Source organism: Mustela nigripes, chromosome 4, assembly GCF_022355385.1.
Source record: "Mustela nigripes isolate SB6536 chromosome 4, MUSNIG.SB6536, whole genome shotgun sequence".
Classification (NCBI taxonomy): domain Eukaryota; kingdom Metazoa; phylum Chordata; class Mammalia; order Carnivora; family Mustelidae; genus Mustela; species Mustela nigripes.
This window is the reverse complement of record NC_081560.1, coordinates 165,333,917-165,357,054: the sequence shown is the minus strand read 5'-3', so window position 1 is coordinate 165,357,054 and position 23,138 is coordinate 165,333,917. Positions and strand designations below refer to the sequence as shown.

The 23,138-nt window shown below is 50.3% G+C and overlaps 1 protein-coding gene across 4 annotated transcripts in view; it reads left to right on the top strand.

The window, feature by feature from the left end:
* FBXW4 (F-box and WD repeat domain containing 4) overlaps positions 1-23,138 on the top strand; it is an 81,965-nt gene that overhangs the window by 23,798 nt on the left and 35,029 nt on the right. For all 4 annotated transcript variants that reach the window (XM_059398392.1, XM_059398391.1, XM_059398394.1 and 1 more), the window contains one exon: positions 4,188-4,282. In XM_059398392.1, the coding sequence (XP_059254375.1) occupies positions 4,188-4,282 (95 nt within the window). The remainder of the gene's footprint in view (positions 1-4,187; positions 4,283-23,138) is intronic.

The following is a 23,138-nucleotide window of genomic DNA, read 5'->3' as shown; positions in this document are numbered from 1 at the left end:
GAAACTGCGCTGACAATTGAGTCGAGGTGCAGGATGCCTGACAGTATCATACTTGCCTGTTTCCCAGCATCTGGAGACTTTGTAGTGCCAATAGGAGCAAAAATGCTGCTCGTGTCAGCAAATGGGCCGCTAAGACACCTGGGGAGGGTCTCTGGAGAGGGAAGTTGCAGTTTTTACTCGATAACTTTTCTGAACCAATTTGGAAACTGAATTTCCTATTGCCTATTTCCTGTTTCCCTTACCCTGTACTTATTTCAGGTTTCTGACTGGTCACCGTCGTTGTACTATTCCTTCCAAAGAGACTGGCCCTAACTTGCTCTACTCCTCAGAAATCAATTTGCATAGAAATCTTTTTGGCATGTGTAACCTACAAATATTCCCATTGCCTTCTGGCATCTTCCTGTTATGGCTTCAAGTCTCCCCTGACCCCTCTTTTCAGTGACATGTCTTTCTTCTGCCCTCTTCTCTGGGGTCTGACACCCAGAGCAATGAAAACTAAGCTTTATGACCAAAGGTAGCAATCCAGGGGGATGGACTGCTTGTAGTCAAAGGGTAGTAATCCTAATATTTGGGATGTTGGGTTAGTTTCATGTTTTTTTTTTTTTTTTAAATTTTGAAAAGATTTTATTTATTTGACAGAGCACAGCAAGAGAGGGAACACAGCAGAGGGAGTGGGAGAGGGAGAAATAGGCCCCCCGTGGAGCAGGAGGCCCTATGTGGGGCTCCATCCTGGGACCCTGGGATCATGATGTGAGCTGAAGGCAGATGCTTAACAACTGAGCCACCCAGCCACCCCTAGTATCATGTTTTAAGTACTGCCTCAACCCTGTTTGGTAGATTCAATTTGTTTTTAAGCATTAAAGTAGGTACTTTCTAATTTTAAAATTGTCACCACAGTTCATCCTTTTCCTGTTGAGGATTTCTTTTAAGTCAGTGACAGAATTTCCCCGTGTGTCCTGGTTCTTCAACTCCCAAAAGCTGGCCTGCTGTTCTGGGGTTCCCCGGTGATCTCCGGACCGCCCACCTTTGCAGATTTCTGGATGCTGTGTCTGCTCCCTCTCTGTTGCTGTCTTTGCTTCTAGCTGCCTTCATCTTCCTGACCTGTTTCTACATGACCCATTGCTAGTCTTTTATAACCAGCTCTTCATTCTTTTTGGTGGTTTCTGCAGTCCCATAGCTGCTTCTGTAGGCTTCTGATACATGCCAGCCTTCATGACAACTTAGTCATGTTTGCCTGTAAACATCTATAGCCTGTTTGTTTCCCCAAATACATACTGTGTTTTAGGAAAGAAATTTGTTTTTATTGGGGTGAAAGGAACTAAAACATTTTCTTTGTAAGACTTCTGAGTTAGGGACTGCTCAGAGAGCCTTCTTCCTCCTCCCCCCTGCCACTTTCAAACTTATCGTGACTTAATGTGGGTTGCCTCTTGGGGGTTTACAGAGGCCAGCTCCATCCTGAGATGTGATAGGAATGTAGGAATGTTCTCAGTGGGCCTGGGCTGGTTCTGACCATTCTTTCCTTGTCTCCTTTAGTTCTCTGTTTTTCCATTCATTCCTAAAAGTACCTACTGTATGCAAGTTGTAGTGCACAAGGCACTGGGGCTCGTCAAAGGTGAGGAAGAGATGGCCTCTCTTCTGGAGGCAAGCGGAGACGTGCCTGCAGTGGTGCAGAAGCTCATGGGAAGTGGCCAGGACTATGAAGTGTGAGGCCCTAGGGAGAGGGCCAGAAAGAAAGAGGGTGGGGAGATCACATCTGGCTTGAAAGGGGAGATTTCATGAAGGAATAAACATTTGAATTTGTTGGGTTTTTTTCTTCTTTTAGTTATTTTTCAATGCAGAGGTTTGCTTATTTATGTACAAGTAACCAGACACGATGCTGAGCACTTGACAGTTGTTCATTTTCACCTTTTCTCCTTTAGGAGAATTGTTTCTTCACATAATTATGCTCATAGTATATTTTGCATGCCCCATTACCCTACTGTAGCTACTTTATGTTACAAGGTTTCCTATTATTATTACATATTATTTGTGCCTTCTTTAATGGCTTAATGAGTAATAAGACCCACCATTACTGAATGCTGGATACCTGCCAGATGCTGACTTACTGTGTTTGGTGCTTTACGCATTTCTTGACTTTTCTGAAGCCCTCAAAAGATAGGTATTATTTCGCATTGTACACATGAGGAAACTGAGGCTAAGAAGTCCTGAAACATCCCTAAGATCAGAGCTAATAAGTAACGACTGGGTGCAGACACATGTGTCTGATTCCAAAGCCCATGCCTGCTCTTCCTGCAACCGTAGGCTGCTGGGAATATTTTTATCGCACAGGTTTCTCTTCGTTTTAGGATCATTATCTTCAGGTAGGGTCTCAGCAATAGAATGACTAGGTGTGAGGCTTTGGTCGTTTTAAGGGTCTTGATGCCTATCTTTGACTGCTTTTATGAAAGGACTGTATAAATGTCCACTTCTGCTGAGTTCTGTCTTTTCCAGGGGTGGGTTTGTTTTGGATTTGACCACTGAGAGTAAGGTGTGATCAGCATATTGTTGTCAACTCCCTTCCCTTGGGCGTCATGACATTCGGGTTTCTGGTGGCTGGTGTGCTGCTGCTCCTGCGACCAGGGGCTTCCTGGCCACTTCCTTAACATCGTGCTCAGCATTGGCAGCAAGCTTCCCGAGCCACTCCTGGAGACCAGGAACCTTGTCCTGTGGTTTGCACCATGGAATCCACCAGCCCCTTTCTTGGGGGGCACTGGTGACTTCAGGACTGGAGTTGGCCCCAGAGATTGTGTAATCAGAGGCCTTAGTGTCTCCCCACCCTCCCACCTGCCTCCTAAGGAGTTGGCTTTTGAGGAGAGGCAAACCTCTCGTTTGGACTGGGACTGTGTGAGAGAAGACATTAAAAGTGCATCTTGTTACAGGCAAAGTGGCCTGGCTGTAGATCCTGAGTAAGCCAGAATCATGGCACTCCAGGAAGGTTGTAGTATTTACCTTTGTTTTCTGCCTGTCCTTGTTCAGGATCTTCTTGTTAAGTTTATTTTCTTTTCCCTAAGTTGGAAGGAACTCACACCCTCCTCCCCCCTGTCATGCATACACAAAATCTTAAAACACTTTCTCCTTTTATAGGGAAGACATGTCATGTGACCCTAAGAAGGCCAGACCATCCCTGCTCTGTCACCTGCTCCTTAAACTCAAGGAATGTCTCTAGAAAGTTCTTCCATCTAAGGTCCTGACTGGCTTTTGTGTGTTCCCCTTATAGCACCGCAAGGACCTTGAGAGGTCAGTGATCCATCTTGCAGCCTTAGGGTCCCTCCTTGGCCGCTGTCTGGGACAGCCCTGTACATCCTTCCTTTCTGTTTGGTTAGAGGCTTATTTCCCCGAGTGTGTCATCTGGAGTTGGGTGAGGTGAGGGGGGCCTTGTGCTTAATGGGAGATTTCTAAATGCACTGGCCGCTGAGGGCTCCCTGAGTGTTGATTAGAGCTAAGCCCCGAGTGGCTGCTAATGTACATTCCTGACTGATAGGGACCAGATAACGTGCTCCAAGCAATATTTTTAACCTGTAGGAGATATGGGAGCTTAAAAGAGCTAAGCTTTTCTGCTACTTTTGGTGACACTAGGTGCTAAATTCCCTGCTGACACGAATAGCACTGGATCCTGGGCATTATCAACAAACAAACAACGACACGCCACCTTCGTGCTTTGAAGCCTCTCTACTTCTTCCCTTCGTTCCTTCCCTTGTGTCTTTCTTTTTACTCCTCTTTCCTTGCTGTCTTTGTTCCCCCACACTGGGCCTTGGTGATCCTCCTCCCTACCTCCCAAAGGAAAATCTGGGTGAGGGAGAGGAAAAAGGAAAACCCACAAACACAAGGAGGTTGCTAAGAGAGGTGAGTCCCATCTGTTCACCCTGCTGAGTCAGCGCTCAGTTGAAGAGTGTGGACTTCTGATTCCCGGGTATAGAATTGGGTGGTGCAGAAAGGGCTCTCAGGTGGACGCTAAGGAGGGCGGTCCGTACGGGAGTCAGGTCTCAGGTCGGTGAGCCAGAGGCTGGGACGGCTCCTCTGCTCCTCCGAGCTCAGCATTTGCAGGACAGAAAGGACTTTCCATTCCCCTCCCCTGCCTCCCTGGGACACTCATCCCACATCTCAACCCCAGGCAGTGCCAACGAGAGCATCTCCTCTCCTGTTTCCAGGTATGGCCTTTGGCCTCGGGTCGGCTGGGGCAGTGCTTACACACCATCCAGACTGAAGACCGAGTCTGGTCCATCGCTATCAGCCCAGTACTAAGGTAAGGGAGATGTTTTGGGGTATGGTTTTGTCCTGTGTAATAATGCTTTATTTTCTGAGATCGGGCAGGCTCGGCAGTCTTCCCCCTGTATATTGTAGGCTGCTTTGAGCTTGTCTTCTGGAGATTTTGAAAATCCTCCAGAGGCTTGAGTCTGTGGCTCCTTTCATATATGCATGGGGTGGAGACAGCATTCCAGAGGTAACTTCCTAGGCATCTACCCCGGAAATATGAGGGAAAAGGTACCATTAAAATGTAACCGAGGCCAGCTGTTCCAAGAGTGTCCCTTCTGGAGCATATACCCTCTGGGGCTACTTCCAAAGCAGAGGCCTGTTAGCTCCCCTGGGAAGTTACTGCACCAGCCAGCCTGCTATCACAACCTACATCTGGTTTGTTCCCCTTGGAAAATGTCTTCTGGAGTATCCCTTACAGAGCTGAGTCATCAGGACAGGTGTGTGGCCCATGTCCAATTGGGCCCTCATCCAAAGGCAGGACTGTGGAATAGAGTGATAATTGTGGCAGAAGTGCTAAATTTTTTTTTAAAGACTTTTTTTTAAAAAAAAAGATTTTATTTATGTATTTGACAGACAGAGATCACAAGTAGACAGAGAGGCAGGCAGAGAGAGAGGAGGAAGCAGGCTCCCCGCCAAGCAGAGAGCCCGATGTGGGGCTTGATCCCAGGACACTGAACTCATGACCTGAGCCGAAGGCAGAGGCTTAACCCACTGAGGCACCCAAACGCCCCAGAAGTGCTAAATTTTTGATGGTAGCTTTACTTTACTCTTTGGCCTCTTTCCTCTAGCTTTACCAGTAAACAAGTGAGCTTTACATCCTGACTTCTGCTTTCTAGGCTTTCTTGAACCAAGGCTGAGCCTCTCTCCTCCCCAGGAGGTTACATGGACTCTCCTGCTGCACCTGCTCTGCCAGAGTGTTTGTTCTTCTGGGGTCTTCCCTCACTACCCTTGGCCCTCACTCCTCACCTCAGTGATCGGTGGGAAAGCTGTAGGGCAGCCACCCTCCAACAGGGGGTTTAAGTCAGTCGCTAGTTTTACGAGAGAGTTGATTTCCCCCTTCAGCCTCCCTCTCCTCACCCCACGGAGCCTACACCCCTCCTCCTGCCCCCTTTGCAACTCCCTTTCAAATTTTTTTCTTTCTAAAGAATTAGAGCCGATTAGCCACGTCATTAATTCTTCAATTTGACGGCTGATATAGCAGGACCTGAAACACATTGCTGACCCCAGAGAATGGAGACCCCGTTCCTTAGCATATTGACGATGGGAGAAGTTAATTAAAATTCCACAGAGCGGAGGTGTCGGCTAACCTATAAACCTGTCGCCGTTCAGAACAAATCATTCTAGCAATCCTAGGAAAGAGGGAAGGAGAGACCAGCAGGGAGTAGAGAGGCCTAAGTGTGTGGGAGCGGACAGTGGAGAACAGAGTGATCAGGCAGGGTCCCCTCCACAGTGGGTTTCCATTGCTCCTAGTGGGCCAGGCTTGGGGGTCTGTGGGCTGGATGTGTGTAAGGATTGAAGGTAGGCTGAACAGCCTGTGGGAGGTGGCCGGTTGGTTGGTAACCATCTTATGGACTTCTGATGTCAGGAGACTAGGGTAGGCTGGGGTGTGGCCGATGGTAGAGGGAAGCCCTTCAGGGCTGGTGATCTAGACCAAAGAACATGGCTATTCACCCCATCTCTTGGCCCTCGACTCTAGCCACCTCTCTGGAATGTGTCAGGCTACCCGTAACCAAAGAGAGCATGGCAATGGTTGAAGATAGCTTCAGTCAAAAAAGTTGAGGTCCTAGTTGGTCTTGTCATTAAGAAGCATATTGAACACAGCAAAAGGGGGATCCTGGGTGGCTCAGTGGGTTAAAGCCTCTGCCTTCAGCTCAGGTCATGATCTCAGGGTCCTGGGATTGAGCCCCGCAGTGGGCTCTCTGCTCAGCAGGGAGCCTGCTTCCCTCTCTCTCTCTGCCTGCCTTTCTGCCTACTTGTGATCTCTGTCTGTCAAATAAATAAATAAAATGTTAAAAAAAAAAGAACACAGCAAAAGGCATTTTGTTTTGGCCACAACTTGCAGCCTAGCTTTGAGGATCTACCTGGCTTTCGGACAATACCAGTACTAGTCTACTATGGCCACAACACATGTGTATTAGTCATTTGCCCTGTGCCAGACCCTTTGCTAGGTCCTTGATATGCCTCCTCTTTGGTGAAAACTTTCATCGTTTGTTCTCATTCTCCTTGAGAGCCTGCTTGTCCTCTTGGTGTACCTCCTTGGCCCTAAGATGACTCTTTGGCTCGCTGTTGATTGGCTGTTCGGCTTCTGAACCGCAGTTGTTTGAGATGACCTTTGCCCCAGCTCGACAGGTGGTGTTGGACTCTTTGAAAATTGTTTGCGTTGTTTTGGACCCTGGCTTTACTCGGTGGTCAGGATGCTACTGCTCTCCCCACCGTTTTCTCTTATCCTGAGTGCCCTGGGCTAGGGCTGCTTCATTCCATTACTAAATCCATTTCTTTTCCCGTGTCCATGAAGTTGCACCTGTCAATGAGTGCTTCCATTTTTCCCATCTGGGGAGACCCTGCCTCCTGGCCTTGGGGTCTGTTCTGGAAGAGGCTGCTTTGTCATTACCAGCAGGGTGGCCTCAGGTAAGTCATTCCTTTCTCTGAGCCTGTTTCTTCATTTATTCAATGTAGATACAGTTTCTTTTATAGACCTCGCTAGATGATTGTGAAGATGACCTGAAATGATCAGAAAATACTAGGCAGGGATGAGGTCATGATCCTCGGCTCAGGTCATGATCCCAGGGTCCTGCATCAGGCTCCTTGCTCAGCAGGAAGCCTGCTTTGCCCTCTGCCCAACACTCCCCCTGTTTGTGTGCGTTCTCTCTCTGGCAAATAAATAAATACAATCTTAAAAAAAAAAAAGTCTTCAAAAGATATTAAGAAAGTGAAAATACAAGGACCCTTGGGTGGCGTAGTCCATTAAGCGTTTGCTTTTGGCTCCTGTCATAATTCTGGGATCCTGGGATCAAGTCCCACATCCAGCTCCTTGCTCAGCGGGGAGTCTCCTTCTCCCTCTGCCTGCTTTGCCTGCCCTGCCTGCTGCTCCCCTGTTTGTGCCCGAGCGTTGTCTCTCTATCTCTCTCTGGCAAATAAATAAAATCTTAAAAAAACAACGCTCTACAAAGCTAAAAGGCCTATCTCACCATGTCACCCAGAATCTCTCTTCTCTGGGGTAGCCTTTGTTCAGAGGTGTTAGTTGCTCTCATGTCTCCAGCTTGGCTGGGGACTTTTCTGGGCCCTCTTGGAGCTACATGACTTGTCTACAGTCTTCTTGAGGTGGGGGACCCTCAGCAGGAATTGCCTCCCCCCCCACCCCAGTGTTCCTGCCCTCGTCCACTGTCTTCTCTTCCCCTCCCCACCACACACTCTGTTGAGTATGGCCATCGGTGTGCGTGTGGTCACTACTGGCATGTGACCGTGAACCCCTCACAAAGAACATGAGTGGGGGGGTGGGCAGCACTTTCCCTCTGGGGCATGTATTCCTGGTTGACCCAATGGATTCCCAGTCTCTCACTGCTCTCTCATCCCTTTAGAAGGATCCTGAACAGTTAGGAGACCTGCTGCATCCCTTTTCTCAATTAATCTTTCTTCTATTAAAAACAGTTAGTCAGAGTTATGCATCATATCTATCAAAGCTGTGCTTTGCTGCCTTCTTTTCTTAGGTGTGTGCTTAGACACTTGTAGGAGGAAGCACGAAGCCTCAAGCCTCAGGCTTTATTTGAGGAGCTCATGACCGGGAGAAAGCCGGTGTTCCGTCCTGTGTCCAAATGTCACCTTTCCTTCCTCCCATGACCTTGAGTTCTTGATTGGTAAACAGCTGTGGAGGGTGATATTTAATACCAGATATGTGCTTAGACCTGTGTTTAGGTACTCGAAACCACAGAAGGAAAACCAGTAGTCTCCACAGGAGGGTGGAAGACAAGGACCTTTTTCTCTACTACTTGTGTGCCCTCCTGCCCGTCTTCATTCCCTGACACCAGCGATCCTGTTTATAAGATTCCTGACTTACTGGTGAAGCGCTCCTTCTGGAGAGGAGGTGTTTGATGAGGGAAAGGAGGACAGCCTGAGATGGGAGAGAGGGGCTGTGGGGGACTCACCCAGGGCCCAAGGCTGTAGGTCCGGGTATGCTTGTATAGCTCCCATATGACCTCCCGGGGCCACGTTGGATTCCAAGCACTTTTCCATGAGTAATACAGAAAAGCATAGTTGTTTTTTTTTTAAGATTAAAAAAAAAAATTTATTAAAGCGGGATCACAAGTAGGCAGAGAGGCAGGCAGAGAGAGAGGGGGAAGCAGGCTCCCCGCTGAGCAGAGAGCCCGATGTGGGGCTCGATCCCAGGACCCTGAGATCATGACTTGAGCTGAAGGCAGAGGCTTAACCCACTCATGAGCCACCCAGGCGCCCTGAAAAGCATAATTTTTAAAATGGGTGATACATTTTATTGCCATTTAAAAACTATTGCCAGCTGAATAAATTTAGCAAATACTTAAGAGTGAGGAAATAAGGCACAGCTAAAGACCCCTTCCTTGCTCCTCCCACTGCCCTATATATTGACCAGACCCTTGGGAGATGGCAGCTCCCGGGAGGGTTTTATGCAGGGCTGGGGTGAGATGGAACTGTGACGGCTGCCAGGTGACACTGAGCACCTGGAACTTTGCCTTCTCTGGCTGAGGGGGACGGGGGTGCCACCACCACACCCCTCCCCAGCAGAGGGAGAAAGTGAGCCTCAGGGAAGACTGATGCAGGCCACACGTGGTGTGGGGCAGAGGAGGTAGCTCTTCAGCTTAGGTCTCTTGCCTAGAGCCACATCCTGGGGTGCTGAGGGACGCCCACGAGGCAGGCCCAGGTCTTTGCTGTGCCTTCATCCACCGTGGATGCATGGTGGATGGTAGCTGCGGCCCTTGAAAGGCTCTTGGGGCCTGAGGAACATTCTGTCTTCCTAGAGACCCCAGTTGAGGCGTAGGGGTCGGGGAGAGCAGGACGTCCGTGAGGCCTGGGTTCTCCCGGGCACCTGTGAGTGCTTGTTGATCTTTGGTTTGGTGCGGGGTGGGGTGCTCCAAGCCAGCTGTGGGGCCCTGGGGGCTGAAGTGAATCCGGAGACCTGCTCACCCTGTTTGCCTGCTAGGGGCAGAGCGAGGAACCCACAGCTCCTCCTTCCTCTGCAGACACCATATTTATTGTCCTCCAAGAACAAGGAGGTGCCCAGCCGACTCCTTTCTTCATCTCCAAACAACGCTTGCTATCGTGTGAGTGTGGTCAGAAGGCTTCCCAGGACACTTGGGTTTTAATCCCTTCTCTCTTGTTTCTGTCATTAGGGAAATAGATTGAGTGGTATAGGTGTAGAAAATTGACTTAGCTGTGTTATTAAGTATACAATATAATTTTGTGTAACTTTGCTTACTGTGGTGACCTGTTTGTTTTTGGGTGGAATAGTCCAAGTCTGCATGAAATGTACCGATTCAAATTTGTAAAGTGAGTTGTGGTCTCTGGGGGGTTTTGATGAAGGAGCTGCCCCTGCTTGCTTCATTTCTCCCGGAGGTGAGGGAGAGTCTGGAAGGAAAGCAGTCACTGTGTACTGTTTGGGGAGGGGGCGGGTTGCTGGGAGAGCGGGGTGTTTGTTCCAGTGGCTGCAGGGTTTACTGTGTGTTGTGTGTGTGGTAAACGCGCATTCACCAGCCTGTTGAAATACACCTTTCTTTAGTGAAAGGTAATTGCATCTGGAGTTTTCTCTGACCGAGAGGTTTGAAAGATTGGAAAAAAGAGGCAGCCAACTTTTAGTTTGGATTCTTTGGTTCCCAGAGGCTCAGCAATCCTGTGGCCCTGGACTGTGTAACTCGGAGCTTTTAGGGGAAAATGAGTCAAAAGTAATGGTTGTGCCTCTGAGCTTTGCTCTTTTTGGTTGGTGATGAGCTGGGCTGTGAAAAGGAACCCTAACCTCCATAACCTGAGGAGAGACTCTGATGGCTGACTTGGTTGTGCTTTACCTTGTGGCTTGACCTGTGGCCAATTCGGTCTCTCTGTCCTGCCTTCCTGGGGCCAGGACAGAGGGAAGCTTTCTCTTGGCCCGTCTAGGGAAAGGAGACCTTCCCTAAGCAAAGAGGGGCTCGGTGTCCTCCTTTGCCGGGCTGCAGAGCACACAGGAGGGAGCCTTCTGCATGTGGTGGTCCTAGATGAGAGAGTCAGAGACACAAGGACACTGCAGAGGGGCCGGGGGCAGGCATGGCGGGAAGAGGGGGCATGACTCCTGGGGAAAGAAGGAAGCTCTGGGTGATGCCAGATGGGCCACCTGGTCCAGCCTGAAATGACTGCAAATTAGAAAAGGATCAGTATAGGGATATGACTAAAATGGAGTCTGGTCCTGCCGAGTCTCAGTGCAGTGCCCACCACCCTAGAGTTCCCCACCTGGTTAAGCCAAGCCTCTCCAACGGGTGCAAGTGTACCCATCGGTAGCAAAGATGAGATGACATGGGTGGGTTTCACTTCCTCAAGACCCTGGATTTCTGCCACTGCCCAGGGCAGGATAGGTTCAGGGAGGCTCATGTGCCGAGCTGCTGGCCTAGGACCAGCAACCCAACCAGCCCGGGCTGGCCCAGAACCCACTTGTGGGAGCCACTTCTTCCCTGGCCAGCAAGGCTGGCTCAGTGGTCAAGAGCAGACCTAAATAAAACACCACAAATAGAAGCAGAAGCCGCTGCAGAAGATAGGGCACTGAAGATGCGGCCGTGCCCAGAGAGCCTGCCTCTCCCGACAGGAAGACCTGGCCATCCCTCAGTCTCTGTCACGTTCTTTCTCTCTCTCACTCCACAGCTGTCTGTCTCTCTCCCTCCCCCCACCCCGTCTCGATTTAGTCCCTATTACTGCTAGGCCCTGGGGAAGACACTGTGAACTAGACAGCGTTGTGTGGTAGGGACCAGTCGGAGGGCAGTATGGTGTGTTGAGTTCCCAGCTGGGGGACTGGCACCCTGGAGGACCGGCCTGCCACCCACCTCTCCTGGCTCTGGTCCCTGCCTGCACCACAGCGGTTTCTTCTCTCCCCTCATTGGGAAGAGAGCACGTCGTTTTCCTGCCGGAGCCGCCCCTGCTTCTCTGGGCTGTGTGTGCAGTGTGCCTGTGTTTGTCCACCTTTGATCACTGTTCTGCCAGCACATAATTTAGCAGTCCACATCCCCAGGTGGAAGCATGGAGTTAATGTTAAAATTAGTTGGTGGGTTTATGTGTGTGTGTGTGTACACACACACACACACACACACACGTACTCTTTAAACTTCAGTGGGTGATGAGGCAGAGAGGGAGGCGGGAGGCCGAAGGGGAGCTATAAATTCTGGGACTGGTGTAGCTGTTCTCTGAGCAGCCGGGAAGCCTCTGATGTCTCCACAGCACTTTCATTAACATTTAAATTAAGGGTTTGTTTTCCAGTCTGTTTTATAGGCAGGGACCTTTCATGGCCTGTCACATGCACGCCCCCCCCTCACCCCCAGCAAGTGTGTAATTGTAGCCACTGCTCTGTCCTCACTGGGTTGCAGCCGGAGTTCAAAGGGAATTCCGGAGCTGGAGCTCTGGAGGTACGAGGTGGAACAGTCAGGATGTGGGTGTTCCCTCTGACACGAAGGTGCTGTGTAGGAGCTATTTCTCCTCCCGTCCGACCTGTGCTTTCCTTCCCTCTTTCAAGGGACACACACTCTGTTCTGCCTCTGACCCCTTCCCACTCTTCCTTCCCTGGAGCCACAGGGCATGTGGGAAAGGCTGCGTCCATGAGTGCCTGCTCCCTGTACCACGAGTGAAGGCGTGGGACAGATGGTTTGAAGATACAGATCTTCATGCTTATCTTCCTCCTTTTGATTTTTTTTTTTTTTTTTTGAGCCTCAAGAATACTTCCTCCTACTCTCCTTAGAGAAACAACAATATAAAAGAGATTGCCATCTGAGAAGAATTTATAGTAGGGCCCTTTGGTCCTGAAAAGCCCGTTCTGGCTTTGACAGATAACGTGTACAGATAACGTATACACACGCCGTACGTGGCTGCTCGCTCTGCGGGTACGGGTGTTTGAAATAGCTTAACCGATCTAGGTGCTCATTTGAGACCTGTTCTCTGAGGTTCTGGTATTCAGAGGAAGCCCTTCTGTGCCCTGACAGGGAGAATTGTTTCTAAGCTCCCTTTCGTAAGGCATATTTGGCAGCATTTGGGGGTGTTTTGAAAAGACATCCCTGCTCTGGTCTCTGTCCTCCCCAGCAGCATCCTGTTGATGCGTAGATGACAAGAATGTGTCCCAAACAGCCCAGAACATCTCATTAGTTCAGAACCTCAGGGCTGAGTTCACCCACTGGTGGTCTCCAGCTAGTTTCCTTCTGGACAGTCAAGAGAGGAGCACTGGCACCTTTCTCTTCCTCTGTCCAGAGGCTGAGAATTTTCTCTCTCGGAGGGCTGACTTTACTGCTTGAGTTGCTGTATCCTTCCTCCTTTCTTCACGGATCCGTGCCTCATCTGCAGGGCTCAGGGTGGCTGAGTGTCCTGCCCTCCTGCTCCAGGTAGCCTGGCCAACAGGTGGCCACCCTCACGCCCTGGAGTCCTGCCTGAGAGGAGTGCGCGCGGTGGGGGGGGGCACCCCCTCGCAGGTGCTGCTGGGCTCGGGTTGCAGCTTGGTGTCCAGGCCCCGCCTGGTGGTGATTAATCTGGGCCACGGGCCGGCAGAGGCCCAGCCAGGGCAGCTTTGGTCCCTCACTGTGAAGACCTTTGGCTCGTTCGCCGAGCTGATCTCTATAGCCTGCTTCGGCTTGAGTTTGATCTGTCAAGGCTAAAGAGGAACCTGATGGTGGGGCGGAAACTTCTAGCCCTGTCTGACTTATGGCACTGATCCGTTCCAGTGGCTTTGTCATGATAATACTCGTATATTTAAGAAGATTTCTCCACCTGTTTGCTGTAACACTTAGATCAATCAAAAGAGGTGTCTTTGTGAAATATCTGTGCTTTTAGTTTCTTGGGGCAGTGGAGCTCACACTTGCAAGTAGCGTTGGGGATGGGGAGGGTTGGTACTGGGCCCAGGTGAATCAGGCCAAGATATGTGGCTGATCAGTAGCATGAAGTTTGTGCATTCAGGGGGTGATGTCAGGGGTTGGAGGATCCCCCCATCCTCCTGCTGCAAGTAGGTGAATCTTGGGCCATTTGGGACAGATTTTGGTACTTCAGTTTGGAGTCGAGTCTTAAGTTCTTGTTTTCATTTCAAACCAAGTTTTTTGAAAGGGTGTCCCTATCTCCCCCACCACCTTTCCATTTCCCAGAGTCCTGGTTCCTGGGCTGCCCAGGTGGCAGTCCACAGTGTCTGAATTCAGGGCGGTCACACACGGCCTTGCCTGGCCATGGGCTTCAGACCCAAGAACAGGATTTCTGCTGCCTGTGACCATCTCTGGGTGTGAGTGAGTTCCGTTATTATAGTGGTTCCATTTGGGAGGTTAGGAGCTGGGGACCTAAGAGCTGGGGCAGGAGAAAGCATGGACACCGTCATATAGAACCGCAGTGGAATGTGTTGACATTACTGATCTGGGGAGCTCTCTGTAAAGGTGCTCCGAAAGTCCGTGTAGACTCTGAATTCTGCTGTGCTGACTAGAGCTTCTCCGTAGGATGATGGTGAAGGACACTTTATGCCTCAGCAAGCCAACCACTGTGTTCTCTTCCTTCAGACCAAGACTAAAAGAACCCTGGCTGTATGGCTGGGACATCTGCTAATCCTTGTGCCTCTCTAGCAGTTTCTTCAACAGTACTCTTCCAAAGTTTCCAGATTTTAACCTTTGGGGGAGGGGTTTTATTTCCTGTCTTACATAAGTTCTGTGCCCGTGGGCTGCAGATGAAACTCCTTTGCCTCTGGCAGGCCCCACCAAGCCAACTACCCAAGGTCCTTGCCTCCTTTCCCGCTTGGTCTTGCTCCTTTCTCTGGCTAGGGCATTTTCCGAGGGGGTAGTTTGTGACCTGCTCTGTAGTACCCTGTATCTGATCGGCATGGCTCAGACACAAGGTGCTGGCAAGACCGTGAAGAGCGGAGGAAGGAGTCGGGAGGAGAGTATGTGCTTGCAGAAGCCGTGGTAATTGCAAAGGGAATATTAGTCCAAGAGCTGCTGGCCTGGGAAATTGCTTTCTGCAGAAGCTTTCCTTTTTCATAGTTTGCAATGCAAATTTTAAAACATGAATGGTGCACAAAAAAGTAAAGGAGGGGGCAAAAGGAGTTCCAGTTGGGGTGTGATAACCTCCAATATCTTGAGCAGGGCCTAATGTGCAGAAGAGAATTTCAAGTTATGGGAGAGAATCTTTCAGGAGATTAAAATAATTATACATTGTATTTTGCTGTGATTCCTGCCCCCTCCCCACACACCTGTGTCTTCCGTGCTCTTGTGTTCAGACCTGTCGCTGGCCCTGCTCAGCTTACACTGCTGTCTCCACCTCTGCTTCTTCCTACAGCGAAGCCATAATCCAGCTTCTAGAACAGTGGTCAGGGTGCTCATGGTATAGTATTTGATCCTCACAGCAGGTTGGAAACAGAGGCCCCATCTAAAGTCAGTATGCTTCGGCGTGTGCTCTGGCCCTGAGGACTGGAGCCTTGTCATCGTGCCGGCAGGAGGACCTGGGAGCGTGCCCCCGGGAGAAGGTGTTAAAGCCACGGCTCTCATCCTCTGCTCTCTCTGACCCTCTTTACGCTGTGGGTAGGCTTGATGAAGTCTAATGTGGGGTCACTGGGCCTTTTTCCTCCGATTTCCCATGCTTCACCTGCTGCATCTAGAGAGCATGTGTGGCGTTCTGCTTCCAGGCTGGAGACACTGCTGCCTGGTTGCTTCTGGATGCTCAGGTGATGCTGGAGGTGGGGCTAGGCTGGGGATGACCCCTGCTTTCAGTGTGCTGGCAGAGCAACCAGCTGTTCAGGTGGGAAGATTCAGACTGGCTTTTTTCTAGGAGCAGAGCTAGACAGGAAGCCACAAGAAAGGCCAGAGGCAAGAGCTTTTCAAGTGCAAGGATGCCCCAGGAGTCGAGCTGCCGTGCGGCCTGGGGTTGCTTCCACCCCTTTCTGTGTGGCCCTCTTGCACATGGGACAAACGTGGGCCGAACAGATAGGGAGGGGAACGCTGCGCTGTCGGGGGTAAAGTGAAATGTATGTACCCTTTCTCCTGTGGCCACCAGGAGTCTTCCTTCCTTCCTTCTTCACTGGGGAATTTTGAGAGGGAGATTAGCTTGAGTCTTGCACGGGGTGAGTCTGGGGGTGGCTGGGCCACACTCTGGCGTCTCAGGAGCACACTTTCCTATAGGATGCTTCCACGTTCAGTCAGCCACTGCTTATTAGCATGCGCTCCTCACTGTGAACTTGCTGCACTGTGGCCTTCAGGGACTGCAGAGAGAGTCCAGCTCTGAGCACGTGACCTTCCTGTCTCTCTCCCAAGGACTGTCTTGTAGGGTGTTTCTCTTTCTCCTGTTTCTTCTTCTCTCTCGGGACTGTAGCTTTAGCTCTGGTGGCCAAGCCTGAGCCTCTTTTCTCCTCAGCCTGAATGGGAGGAGAACAAGTGAGTGAATGGACTGGGGTCCTAAGGTGAAGGACCCAGGAAAAAGGTCAGCTGGACGTAGGGTGCGATCTGTCACATTTGGCCAAGAGAGAGGGACACATGGGCTAATGTGTTCACGACACCCTCCTTTCCAGCCAGCCTGAATCTTACTAGTATCCCGGGTGAACTGTGGTTGAGAATAAAAACAAAAAATTAAGGAAGAAAAAATACAGATTATTCAAAGGATTCTGCCACTTGTTAAAGGTCTGTGGCCAGGAAAATCCTTTGCAGGCGGGTAAGGGTGGATCCAGGAATAAGAGGGAAAGTTAGAGTTTTAAAATTTCATTACTTTGGCAGTGAATACCCAAATAAAAATACGAAAACCTGTTGACACATAAATTCCACATCTAGGAATTTATCCTAAGACAACCAGACAAGTGTGCAAGATGCATGCATAAAGACGTATGTTAAGCATACCTAAATATCCAGTAATGGGGGCTGGCTAAGTATTTTGTGGTATCCACCTCACCACTGAAAGGGTGATGAGACCTTTATTTATTGACTCCAGAAAATGTACTAGCCTATTATTAAATGAAAAAAAAAAAGAAAGGTCACAAAATAGTATAATAGTTATTCACTGTCTCTTCAGAGTTAATTCTTATTAGGGGATTTCTATTGACCTTTCCCATTTTTTTTATTCTTGTTTTTGGTTGTTTTTTTGTTTTTGGGTTTTTTTTTTTTTTTTGTACTTAAATGTTTTTGTAATGAGCACAGACATAAAGGGCATTTAAATATCCATTTCAGCACCAGACAACCATAGAAAGAATTCTTCCTTTTTTCTTTACATAGTTATTTAAATCAAGGTTGCATGACCTACATTTAGCTTTTATTTTAAGCAGTTATATGAAAGTATAATTTACATACCATAAAATTTGCCCATTTTAAGAGACAATTTCAGTATATAACTCCATGATTTTTGGTAAATTTACAGAGTTCTACAACCATCACCACAATTCAGTTTAGAATATTTCTGTCACCCTGAAAAAGTCCTTCTTTACTTTTACTTTTGCAGCATTAAACTTGGTTTCATGCTTGGGCCCTTTTGTGGGGGAAAGAAGTTAGCTAAAATATTGGAATTTTTAAAAAAGGTAATGTAAACTCAGAACTTTTTTTGCATGTGATATATGTCCAAATGCCTGCCTTTACCAATGTTTCAAGAAAGCTTCTATGTCACATGGGGAGTATGAAGCCCAAGACACAGTTTTTACCACCCAGGAGTTTGCAGTCCAGTTGGGAGAACAGTGCATGTACTCAGACAACAATTTATCCCAGTCTGTATGGAGTGCGAGTGCCATCAGTGGCCAAGGTTCTTGATAGGAAATCAGAGGAAAGCAGTAGCCTTTTAGTGAAATGGGGGTGGGGGGCTTTCTGGGTGACATAGGATATAAAGTGGGACTTAATGGTGGCTCTGTTTATATTACAAGGAGGGAACTTGAGACATAGGGATGGGAGGAGCAAAGACCTAGTAAGGGATGGGGATGCTCCTTGTAAGTCTGTGGGTTCAGAGGAGACCAGTGGGGCCAGCTGGGGTGGAGAGTTTATGTAAGGAGTGATGAGCAGTGAGGCTGGAGGAGACATTTGGGGCAGGGTTTCGGGGGCTTTGAGGAGCAGTCGGACTTGAACCTGAGGATGGTAGGGGCCCTTGGAAGATTCGTGACCACACTGAGTCAGTTACAGGGTTAATGTGGCCGCACTGTGCACAGAATGCTTTGGAGGGGGAGGGGCTGAGGCCCTTGGGTTACTTTTCCAGGAGTTTGATTTGCAAGCAGTAAGGGTCTGGGCTCCCAAGGAGAGTGGGAAGATGGCACTGAATTCAGGAGGAACTCAGTGGTCATGGCTGCACGTGGCAGGGATGGAAGGGACCCACATGAATTCCTCCCTGAGCCTGGTAACTGAAGGTGGCCTGGTTTTGACCAGGCCGAGTTCCGTCTTTGACCTGTTGGTCTGGGGCGGTAGTGGGACAGTCAGGTGGCTGTGACCAGCGATAGCCAGGGATGGTGGCCTGGAGCTCAGACATGGCATGGAGACAACAGCTGAAATACCACGAGGGATTCATGTCGAGGGAAAGCGCAGAGAAGTCAAGGCAGCCGGGCAAGGAGAAACCAAGAGGCCAAAGGTCCCATCAGAGAGGCAAGAAAGCTAGGAGCCGGGGGAGAGCGGCGCATCCAGTGACAGTCGGCAGTGGACAGTGTACATAAATTCATGCGTCTTCCCTGTTCTATGTGACACACAGGATAGATACGGTAAAAATGCAGAGCCTTGATATTGACGCATGGAGATTTGCAAACAGTTGATTCTCCTTGTTTGATTTAAGCGTTACGTACTTTCTGAACTACAGTAAATTCCAAGTTTTGCTTTCTCTCAAGTTCTTTCCTCTGGCTCTTGTTTTCTTCTCTGTGCTTCCCTGTGGTGGTTTTCCTTGAGGGCAGCCTACTTTGGGCTGGATAATTTTTCCCTCTCTTTGGTTTCAGAGGGTCAGCAGCTGAGCTGGAGGTGCTAAGTGACAAAGTGAGGGGGTGTCCTTTCTGGGTTTCTCCCGTGGTGTTTGCTCCGTGTGTGACGGTGTTCGGAGCAAAGCTAGAGGCCGATGGAGGAGAACATAAAAAGCCAACTGACCACTTCGCTGTTTGGAGCAATTTGTCCTCAGAGCCACAGGGGCTGCCCCGGTCCGGAGCTTGCTTGGGCAACTATGCCTGTCTGAAATCTTTCTTTAAAGGGAATTAAATAGAAACTTTCAAATCCTCCTCAGGTTCTTCGGGGTAGTAATTCCATGGGGCTTGTCATTTGTGTTTGAAGCTGGTGGTGAGGAGGGCGGAGTGAGGAGAAGCGAGGGGGTGGAGATGGGAAGCAGAGAAGGAATCAGAGAGAGAAATTTTATTGAGGGAGAGTTTGCTGGGTTTATGGGAGGGAATCTCTCCCCTCCTCCCCATTCGGATTTGAAAGGGCCGGTGAATCTTTGATTAGGTGCAGGTCAAAAGAATTTACACATTGTGACCTTAATAACTAGAGGTGATTGGCAGGCGGGCTGTGGGGAGGGGGCCGCGGGTCCCTTTCATCTCACTTAGCACAGAGGAGAGACAATGGGCCCGCCGATTTTCCTTGTTGTCCCTTGTTTGAAAAGGTCTGGTGTCTCTACTAGGTACCTGTGACATGGGGGTCTTGATTGGGGTCTCATAAAGGCCCCTGTCAGTATGTCCAAAGGCCAAGAGTACAAAAGCAAGCAGTGGGTGGGGGTCTCAGCTGACCACTGAAGAAGGGAGGGGAGGGCCCGGGAGGCAGTGGAGGGAGAAGCAACCCCCGATGGGAGCCCTTATAGAAGGAGGGGAGGAGGGGGGCAGAGAAGGGCCATTTTTGTCCCTAACTCATCAAGCACATCTGCAGAATTGTCCAGGCTGCTGCCTCCCGGTTTCAAAAGAAAAAAATGATCGTTTGATAAACCGTCCCCGATTCACCACTTTCTCACAAGGGTGGGAGACCCAGCCCTGACCTCTGTATGATTTCACATCAGGACCAGGCTTTCTTTCCCCCACCCCCAAATTGCTAGAGAAACTTTGAAATGTATCCTGTGGCTTTCTCTCTCCCTTCTTCAAGCCCCCCACCCCCATTTCCCACCCTCTCCACCCCACTGGCCTCTGTTTTCTCCCTGGACGCTCCAGAGTGTAGGCAAGTAATTAGTCCCCTCTTTCTGGGGCACAATGAAGCTGGGGTGTTTGGCGGGCTCCTTCCCACCGCTCGCAGAGCCGGGGGCCTGGGGGGAAGGACCAGGTGGCATGTGCAGTGTGTTCCAGGCCTGTTGTACAATCACTGGGGCACAGGGCCGGGGGCTCAGGGACCAGTGCGCTCCTGCTTCTCGAAGGAATGTGCAGAGGCGCATGCATTAATGGTCCCCACACAATGCTTGCATTTTTCCTAGGTGGAGGCATCTTCCCCGTGAAAAGGCTGCCGAGCCCGGAGCCCAGGCGGGAGCCTGCCACCGCGGCAGCGTTCTTTCCCACCCTGCGCTTAGTGGCTTGGAGCTAACATGGGAGACCAACAGGCCGCGTCTCCTGAGAGCCCGATCTTTGTATCCGATGTGTGCTCCCCCTCTGCCCTGTCAGTTTTGTGTGTTCACGGAGTGTTGATTTTAATGCGGGCCTGTGTTGGGCTGAGAGGCCAGGCTGGGGGGCCTCAGGCCTTTGTCTTGCAGGGCCTCTTCTTGGAGGGTCTTCGGCCCTGGAGGCGAGTGGCAGATTTGAGAGGTAGGGTGAGATGCCAACTCTGGCTGGCACAGGGTTCCCCCATCCATGTGTCTGTCACAGACCACCATGGGGGGCCTAGAAAGCCCAAGCACCTTGAGACTCTCAGGCACACGCTTGTTCCCCCCTCCCTGCCCCCCGCCTCAAGGGGCAGTTCGTTCTACCGTGTAGGGCTGCCAGCTTGAAATGACTTACACCCCCCCCTCGTGACTGAGTCTGGCAGAAGCACAGATTGTGAGCCTCAGGGAGTCAGGGCAGGGCCTTGTCTGCAGGGGTTTGGGGAGGTTGGGGGCAGGCAGGAGGGGCGCTGGGAGAGCACAAGTCTGCTGTAGATGACTCTCCGGTGATTGGTAAGGGTCAGAAGAGAACAGGACCGGACAGAAAAGAGGCCAGCATCTGGGAGAACATTGACAAATCGCAAATGCTCCTCTCCGGCACTGCAGGGAAGAGTCCCTTAGAATGTTGGGTCAGGATGGGAGGTATGTTCCCCAGTGAGGAGAACTGGGGCCCCTCACAGGTACATTCACTGGGGACCGTCCAATAGAATGTCTTCTGTCTTTACCATTCATCTCTCTGTGTCAGAAGTTGGGGGAAAGTGTCTTTACCCATTCTGAACCCCGGTGCGTGTACGTGTGCCTCTAGGAGGGGAAGACTAGGAGCCTTGATGTGGCCTGCTCTACTCCTGGTGAGGGGGGAGTGCAAGGATCCCTCTGAGTCAGGGAGCCAGTGGGTGAGGACCTGCCCACCCACCACCATGGCCAGGCCCTGGCCCTGGCATCTGGTATAGTGCTGGAGGCCTTTGGCTGAGGAGTCCAGTGTTTAGAAATGGACTGTGTCCTCACTTTCCATATGATCAGAAGGCAGAGATGTGGGCTGGCCCCTAAGATGAGGTGGCCCTGGGGAGGCATCCCGCCAAGGTTCCCCAAGCACAGCGTCTCCTCTGTGCTGCTTTTGGCACCCTGCAGACTGTCTCAGGAATTGGTGCCAGTGCCACTGCCAGGCCTGACCAGGGGAAAGCAGCTGGAACTCCAAGGCCTTTGAGGGGCCTGAGTCCCAGAGGGGCCCCCCAGTAAGGAGCAGCTCCTACTCTGGGCCACCGTGTGGCCGAGAACATTTCCTTCGTTGAGAAATAGGCCCTCCTGGAGGTACTCACCCCCTCCCTTTTTCCCTTTTACTGTTCTTTTCCCTTAACTTTTCCAAATGCTATTTCTCCCCTCCCTTCGCTTCCATTTTTATGGACCAACTTCTAAAGAGCCTAATAGAGACACAGCTTATGTGTATGGATGTGACCATGGAGGGACGGGGTGTCAGGGATGGTCAGGCTGGGGTGGGGCTTCAAGATTGTCAAAAACGCCGTCACCTCCCCCTACCCCCCGGGGCTGTCCTGCCAGTGCCTGGCTGGGAGGGCACACCAGATCACAGCCTTTTAAATGCAGGCTCGATGGAGGAAAGAGGTAGAAACACAGAAGCAAATTAGATCTATCTATGGAGGTGTTCAGCTGGAGAAAATGAGCATTTCTTACTAACTGGAGTGCAGGGCATTTCATTATTAAGCTTCATTACAAGGGGGAAGAGTGCAGTCGGCCTCTCTGGGGATCCCCGGACTGTTTTCCTCCCTTTAAAAGTGCAGTCATGTTGAGGTTGAGGGAAGAGGCAGGAATTGTTCTTGGTAACTTCATAGAGCACCCAGGGGTTTAAAGCCAAGTGCGGAGCAAGGTAGGAGAGAAAGGTGGGCAGTGGGAGGGTGCTTCGAGGCCTTCCTCGTTCTATGACAATAAAGTGAAGAAACCTTGGTGAAAGTGGGGAGCCTCATCTCTGCAACTAGGATTGAGGGATTTGGGATGTTGAGAAAAGTGTCAATTAGATGGGGCACCTGGGTGGCTCAGTGGATTAAGCCTCTGCCTTCGGCTCAGGTCATGATCTCAGGGTCCTGGGATCAAGCCCCATGTCGGGCTCTCTGCTTGCCAAGGAGCCTGCTTCCCCCTCTCTGTCTGCCTGTCTCTCTGCCTGCTTGTGATCTCTCTCTCTCTCTGTTAAATAAACGCAAAATCTTTACAAAACAAAACAAAAACGTCAATTAGAAACCCCACCTTCCTGAGAGACCTGATATCTGACTGTTTTAACTTTTTTTTTTTTTTAAAGATTTTATTTATTTATTTGACAGACAGAGATCACAAGCAGGCAGAGAGGCAGGCAGAGAGAAAGGAGGAAGCAGGCTCCCCGCTGAGCAGAGAGCCCGATTCGGGCCTCGATCCCAGGACCCTGAGATCACGACCTGAGCCGAAGGCAGCGGCTTAACCCACTGAGCCACCCAGGCGCCCTGACTATTTTAACTTTTGAATTAAAAGTCCAAAATAGTGGAATTCAGCTGCAGCGCAGTGGTCTGACACAGCTGTTGTTTCCCGGATGCCCAGGACCTTGTCCTTTGGGGCCAGAGAAGGGCAGGAGTGTGCTGCCTTCAACTGGGCCTGGTGGGATGCATGTTAACTTCCGTCCAGGCAGAAGGGTGGCTTGGTCCTGTCCGTGGTAGACAATGTGACACAGGTGAACTTGGCTTTACAGTTCTGACTCCTTTTCCTGCTGCTGCTGCCCCAGGGATCGTGTCCAGAGTATAATCATTCCAAGAGAATTCTGATCTAGAGTGCTTAGTCAAAGAAGTGACTTGTCTAGGTTTTGCCTAGTCAGTTGGATTATCTGGTGTTCACTGTTCTCAGGGAAGCTGAGAGAGACAGCATTTTGTCATGGGAGAATTTCCTCCCATGGCCGTGGTACCAAGCGCAGAGCTACAAAATCTCATTTAGAATCCGTGCTTGTCATGCCTTATCAAAGGCCTGGAGGTTTTGCTGTCTCCCAAATTATCCTTTGCTTTTACCACAAGTCTCTGCTTAGCTCAACCTCCCTGAGGACATTAAGTAACCAGGCTGTCTTCTGGGACTGGTAGACCTAATTCCTAATGGAGGCCTAGTCCCTTTGTTCAGCGGCCTGGGGA